The sequence below is a fragment of the Bison bison genome, unplaced genomic scaffold (assembly GCF_000754665.1).
Source record: "Bison bison bison isolate TAMUID 2011002044 unplaced genomic scaffold, Bison_UMD1.0 scf7180017864221, whole genome shotgun sequence".
NCBI classification, from domain to species: Eukaryota; Metazoa; Chordata; class Mammalia; order Artiodactyla; family Bovidae; genus Bison; species Bison bison.
Window position 1 is genome coordinate 1,661,221 of NW_011494793.1, and position 7,127 is coordinate 1,668,347.

The window sequence follows — 7,127 nt, forward strand, 5'->3', positions numbered from 1 at the left end:
ACCCATCCATTCACCCACCCATCTGTCTAGTCACCCATCCTCCCATCTCACCACCCATCTATTCCTGCATCCATTCCTTTACTCACCCAACCATCTGTCCACCAATCTATTCATCCATCCACCTATTAATCCATCTGTTTATCCATCCAGCCATCTGTCTGTCCATCCATCTATTCATTCACCCATCCATTCATCCACCTGTGTATATATCCATCTATTCATCTATCCATCTCCATTCACCTGTCCATATATCCCTTCATCTGTCCACCCTTTGGTCCATTCATCCAAAATCCCTGATCTTAACTTAATATTGCTGGCACTCCAGAGTCAGGAGCCCTTCTAGCATTCACCTCAGGGAGCAAGAAAACACAATAGCTCACTCAGTTAACACAGATGAAAATTCTACAGACATGTAAAGCCACAAACCAAAACTGTGCGCACATTCATACATAATTACCCAATTCACATCACATATTAAAGTACACAACTGTACACAAATAACAATTAAACCCACAGACCGCAACGATACAGAAAATTACATTCACACATGTAAGAGATAATGCAATGTACATGCAAAAGATTTAGCAGAGTATCTAACGCACAGGGAATACTCGAGCAACACTATTGTTATTTATGAACCTACAGACACATAAAATTATACATATATAGGTACACACTGTTACACACATCAACGCATAGAAAATACATGTCTGACTAGACCAGTGGTTGTGTATATACGCACAATTCTGTTTGCAAATTATGCTGTATTTCATCCATGCACAACCACGTGCACAGCTGCCCCCATATACACATTTCGTATATAATTAGATAGGGTTGCCTTTACACACAAGACACAAAATTGTGACACACATTCATGACGACCTCCAGATAATTAATTACACAGACACAGAACTCACTGGTTGAGGCAGGGAGTGTACGAATTTTTGTCTTCCTCAATGATGGACACTATGAGAGTGATCAGCTTGGACCAGAAGTCGAGGTTCTTGATGCTGGGGCCTTGTTCCTCTGGGGGAACTTCCCCCTTCTTGGCCTGGAAAGAACAGTGGGGATGTTGGTCACAAAGGGTTCAGGGGTAGGGAGCTCAGACAGTTCATTATTGAGGGGCAGGAGGTTAGGGAGGAAGGGCCCAACTAACATGTGTATGATTCAGGTGGGAGGTCTTCTTGAAAAAGGAATTAAACTCATGTAAACTGGCCTCAATGGACATGAGTTTGAGCAAACTCTGGAAGACAGTGGAGGACGGGGAAGCCTGGCATGCAGCAGTCCATGGGGTCAAAAAGAGTCAAACACGACTTAGCGACTGAACAGCAACAACAAAACAGGCCTCAAGAGAGCTCATGTCCACACAGCTCACGAAGCTTAATTAGACTCATAAGAATAAGTGGAACTGAATTTAGTTGAACAAACTCAAGCCCACTAAACCAAACAGAATCGAAATAAATGCAAATCAGGACTACTTAGGTTAACAGATGGCACTTCTCAGAGTTAATTCAGTGGAACAGGGCCAGTTACACTGAATGAATAGAATTAAACTTAACAGGATTGAATTAAACTCAGATGAATCCAATTGGATTGAACCTAACCAATGTGCCCAAGATCAACATCAATCTAAATCAAAATAATGGAAATATACCAACTTGAACTCAATCCAACCTAAAGTAATCTAATTCAATTCAACCCAAGTCAACCCAATCCAACTTCACCTGCTTAGCCTAACATACTCAGGCCAACTCAATCCAACTTTGGTCAATCAATGGAAACGAGAAAATATTGGTAGATAAACTCAACTGAAATAAGTCCGACTCAACTGAACTCAACTATACCTAATCCAACAGCCAAGCTCATCCTAACTCAAGCCAATTCAACCCAGTCAAGAACAATTTCAAATAAAACTAACTGGAAATGAATAAATTTTTACTCAACTCAGTCCAACTTGGTGATGCTCACCTGATTAGCCTAGAGCAATTTTAACTTAAGTCAAGTGAATAGAAATAAACAGACCTAAACTGATTATTATATTAATAATTGAACTAAACCAAATCCAGTTTAATCTACTTCATCCCAACCCAGTTAAGAGCTACTTGATTTCAACTCAAGTCATCTGAATGTAAATGAACGGAATAAAAGAAAATTGAGTGGAATTCAGCGTCTGTGTTATCTCGTATCAGAAGCCCAAGCTGATGGAAGGGCTCAGCTCCCACAGCCTCTTGTGATTTCTCCATCCCAATGCTAATAACTCTGGTTGTAAATTTCCAATTTATACACTTTCCCCCCAATAGACTATAAACTCCTTGAAACCTCATTGACAATCCTGGGATATTATATGTGTAATCAATGTGTTGAAAGATCTCAAATAGATAAATAAATACTCAAATAAATTGAGTTCAAGACTGAACTGAAGAAATTCAACTCAACATTTATTGAACAGGTACTCTACTGCAGGCACATTGTACTATGCCAGACTCAACTAAGTTTGTGCTCAGACACTTCAGTCATATCTGGTTCTTTGTGATCCCACAGACTGTAGCCTGCCAGGCTCCTCTGTCCATGGGATTTCCCAGGTAAGAATACTGGAGTGGTTTGCCATTTCCTCCTCCAGGGGATCTTCCCAACCCAGGGTTTGAACTTTTGACTCCTGCGGCTCCTGAATTGGCAGGCAGATTCTTTACCACTGAGCTACCTGGGAAGCCCCTAAAACCAAACTGATTGAGCTCCTACTGTGTACCAGATGCTAAGTACTTAACTATACTTTATCTAAAGCTTGCATCTCATTGAATTTCCTCCTCAGTCCTGAGGTGTGGGTTTATGACTCCATTTTACAGGGGAAGATACGGAGGTTGAGAAGAGTTAAATCACTTGGGAAGTGAGACTCAGACCAGGGTCTAGTTGGAGCCCCCTGGTCCCTTCTGCCTCATCTGGGGTTCTCACCGGGTCAGTCTGGTACTCTCGACTATAGAGTTCATGACAATTGTTGAAGATGTACTCATAAGTAGAGTTGAGGCAGGCTTTCACACAGTCCTTCACCACCTGGCTGGCTCGGGGTGGGCTCTGGAGTTCTTGTACCTGGAGGGAGGAGGAAGGGAGAAGGGTATGGTTGTGCAAAATTGGGACAGGAGGTACCTAGAAAGTGGCTACAGGTGGATCTATGTTTAAGGAAATGATGTAGCAATATGGAAGCACAGGGTCACTGAGAAAGGGCCCTGCTTTCCAGATGAAATGTTACTTGTTTAGGACCTAACAGTCCTGGAGTATCCTTCTTGGAGAGCTAATGGAACTAGGTCCCCTTACCTACCTTCATCCGAAAGAAGGTGATGCTGGTGAGAAGGTCCACAGTGGATTTGAGGTCCTGGAGTCTCTCTGGGCTGCTGGCTGGGAAGTTATTCTATGGAAGGGAGGTGGGGTTATGGAAGAAGGCTAGGGGTTGATGGGAGATCATGTTTTAGGGGAGACACAAGAGCCTCCAAGTTTCAAGAGGTGTGTTAGGGGCAATTGAGAACATCTTGAAGTATCTGGGGGTATCTTCTTGGATGTACTAAATGTGCTGAGCAGGTGCTGCCCACAAATGTGCACATGTGTTGGAGGAACACATTCCACATGTTAAGATGGGTCCTCCGATATGCATGCTTGCTGGCAGCAGTCTCCTCCAGGCACACACATGCATGTGCTGAGTGAATCGTCATACGTGCACTTCTCACCCGATACATGGAGAGGTCTATCCGCAGGGAGTTATGCAGCTGGTCCAGGAGCTTCACAAAGCGCTCTTTCTGAGGAGGCAGAGATGGAGGAGGAGGTTGGGCGAAAGCAGGGACTTGGGGATCAAGCGCACCAGCCAAAGTTGGCTGACATATTGGCTAAGAGGTTGCTATATACTCAAACACCCCATCCACTGTTGAACTGACCCCTCATAACATCCATTTCCATTCAACACAGGGGCAAATTTAGGCTCAGAGAGGGGAACTGAATGGTGCAAAGTCACACAGCAAGTGAGGTCCAGACTGGGGATCTGGGAGTCACATGAGGTCTGACCAGCACAGGGTCAAGCTCTCCCTTATCTCTAGGCTCCTGGAACTGACCCCAAAGTTGGAGGCGGCGAAGCGGTCAGAGGCAGACACGTTGGTGGAGGCGGTGGTGTGAGCATAATAGGCGTTGATGTTGGCAAGCAGGGTGCTCATGACGGCAGGCACCCCAGGACACATGTACTTGGACGAGAGGCAGGCAAAGTGGCTGGTAGGAGGGAATGGGAAGCACTGGGCCTGGTGTCCAGACCCCAGAATGCCTCCAAGACAGCCCCCAACCTCGCAAACCATCCCCTTACCCTCTGCTTGATTCTGCCCTGAGTTTCTGTCTCTTCTCTGAACTGCCCTATCTCTGCCTCCATCTCCAGCTCTCATCCTTGTCACTCAGGTTCCCACCAATGACACTTCCCTAGCCTCCAGGAAAATTACAGAACCCCGACCACACTCATCTTCTCCCTGGATTTCCCTCCCAAGAGCCCCTTCCACCCCAGACCTGCCAGTGGCCTCTTAGTAACCATCCCTCCACCCCGCCACGTTTCCTGCACCTCACGTCCACCTCAGTCTGCAGCCTTACGTCATGGCTTGGTAGATGGACTCGACGCCGTAGCGCATGGCAAATTCATCTACAATCTCCTGGGCTGTCTCATCATAGTAAACTTTCCAGGCATCATCACCCTTGGCATCTGGGATCTTCACGACCCCATTGTTCTGCACGTCTGTCACGAAGTGGAACAGGTTCTGCCACCACAAGGGAGAAGATGTCATCGAGAGTATAAGGGGACACAAAGGGTCAGGGATCCCAGGTAGAGGGCAACTTACCTCATTCACCGATCTGTTTACTCACTAATTCATTCATCTTTTTGGTCCATCCACCACCCACCCATCCATCCAACTACCCCAAATTTCAGTTATCCCTCATCCATCCTTCCAACAGTTCAACTACACACCCATCCATCTGTACGTCTGTCCATCCAGCCACCTACCCACCCATCCATCTCGCTATCCATCTATTCATTTACCCATCAATACAACGACCCCAAAACCCACCTGTTCACGTATTCACTCTTTCAATAATTCAACCGCACATCCATCCATCCCATACATTTACCCACAACTTCACTGTCCATCCATAATTCATCCTTCTACCCATCAACCATCAATCCACCCATCTATCACTCACCTGTCTGTGCACCTACACATCCACCCACCTACCTCAAAACTCTCCCATCCACACACCTATACTTCCAGTAGTTGAACCACACATCCATCCACCCACCCTTCCTTCCATCCATTTGTCTATCCACTCACCTACCTACCCACCATTCCAACAACCCCCAAATTCACCTCTATACTCAAACTTTCCTCTAACTAATTCAACCACACATCCTTCTATCCCATCTAACTACCCACAGCTTAATCTCTCCATTTAATAATTTATCAACCCATTCAACCATCTATCCCATCTATCCACCCATCAATTTATTTATCCATCCATCTTTCCATCCATCATCCATCTGTCCATCCATCTACTCACCCATCTATCTATCCAACTATCTCCAATTCACCAATTCAACTCATCTGTACTTCCAACAATTCAACCACACATCCATCTACCCATCCTTTCATCTTTTCACACACTTTTTATCCACTCAGCACTCCTTCATCCATTCAATCAACAAACTGAGTTCTCTCCAGGAACCCCCAGGCAGTTAGAAGAGACAAACCTTGGCACAAAGAACCTAACTGTGAGTGTTCAGGGCTGAGACAGATGGAAGACCTGGAGTTTGCTGGTGGGGGTCCATTCCCCTTCCCAGAGGAGAGGGGCCTGAAGATGGAACTTGATTGATGGGGAGGAGTTTTCGGAGCAGAAAGAATGGCATGGGGGACAGTCTTAGAGGCCCAGAGGAGTGTGGGTGGTGTGGTCAGAAAGAGGAAGAAGCAGCTGGGGCAGGTAGGAGTGGTGAGTGGAGGGAACGTGGGGGATGAAGGTGGACTCCAAAGGCAAGGTGGAGCAGCGGGCCTCACCTCGTGCAAACAGGTGTACTGGACATGGTATGGAGCCACCTTCTCTTCACCTTTGATCTCCACACTGATGTGCAGCCGGATGGCACCTGACACAGCAGATTTGTCAGTCCGCTTGTCTGCAGAGCAGAAATGATGGCAGTGTCGGAACTATAGCCCCGGGCTATTTTCACATATGCATAACTACAGGCCTCCCAGACTCCTTGATGAGACCTAGGAGTTTCTCCTTAGATTGGCTCCCTAGACTTGTGTCTCTCCCATTAGACTAGAATTCTTAAGCCCTGTGTCTGCCTTCTAACTAGGATCCCAGATCTTGCTTCCTCTCCCAGATTAAATGCCTTGGTCTGCATCTCCTTCTTTATACTCAGAGCCTTGCTTCTTCCCGAGGCTGAGCTCTCAGACTCTGTCTTCCTCATCAGATCAAGCTCCCCAGAATCTACTTATCCTCTTAGACAGGATTCCTGGATCTGTACCTCTTTCCTCAGACTACTATCTTCAGGTCTTGCTTCCTGGCTCCCCCATCAGAATGGGAGATCTAGATTTCCTCTAACCAAACTAAGAAGTTCCAAGACTCTGCTCACCCCTCTCAGACTGGGGTTCTTCCTCTGCCCTTGGTTTGGGCTCACAGATCCTACTCATCTTCTTAGAGTTCTTGGGTTTACGGCTCCCGCTCTCAGATTAGGAATCCCCAAATCTACCTCTTCCCTTATGCTGGATTCTCAAAGTTCAATTCCCCTTCTTAGTTTAGATGCCTGGCTCTGTGCCTCTCTCCTTGCACTAGGATCCTCTGGTCTTGTTTGTGCCTCCTGCATCAGAATGGGATATGGAGATTCTGCCCCTCCCTCAATCTCCCAAACTGAACTAAGAGATGCCTAGGTTCTGCTCACCCTCTCAGCCTGGGGGCTTCCTGCTCCTATCAGACTGGGCTCACAGACTCTGCCTTCCTCATCAGATGGGGCCCCACTGACCCTGCCTCCTTCATTAGACTGGGCTCCTAGACTAACTCCTCCGGACACTGTCTCTTCCCTCCAGCCAGGCTCCCCACTTCGTCTGGGACTCCCCCTCCCC

General features: G+C 46.6%; 1 protein-coding gene across 1 annotated transcript in view; it reads right to left on the reverse strand.

Moving 5' to 3' along the window:
- UNC13A (unc-13 homolog A (C. elegans)) overlaps positions 1 to 7,127 on the reverse strand; it is a 74,384-nt gene that overhangs the window by 22,194 nt on the left and 45,063 nt on the right. The window contains exons 22-28 of the mRNA XM_010845681.1: positions 6,063 to 6,187; positions 4,612 to 4,775; positions 4,095 to 4,245; positions 3,717 to 3,785; positions 3,314 to 3,403; positions 2,950 to 3,084; positions 918 to 1,051 (exon numbers count right to left, since the gene is read on the reverse strand). Coding sequence (XP_010843983.1) covers positions 918 to 1,051; positions 2,950 to 3,084; positions 3,314 to 3,403; positions 3,717 to 3,785; positions 4,095 to 4,245; positions 4,612 to 4,775; positions 6,063 to 6,187 — 868 coding nt within the window. The remainder of the gene's footprint in view (positions 1 to 917; positions 1,052 to 2,949; positions 3,085 to 3,313; positions 3,404 to 3,716; positions 3,786 to 4,094; positions 4,246 to 4,611; positions 4,776 to 6,062; positions 6,188 to 7,127) is intronic.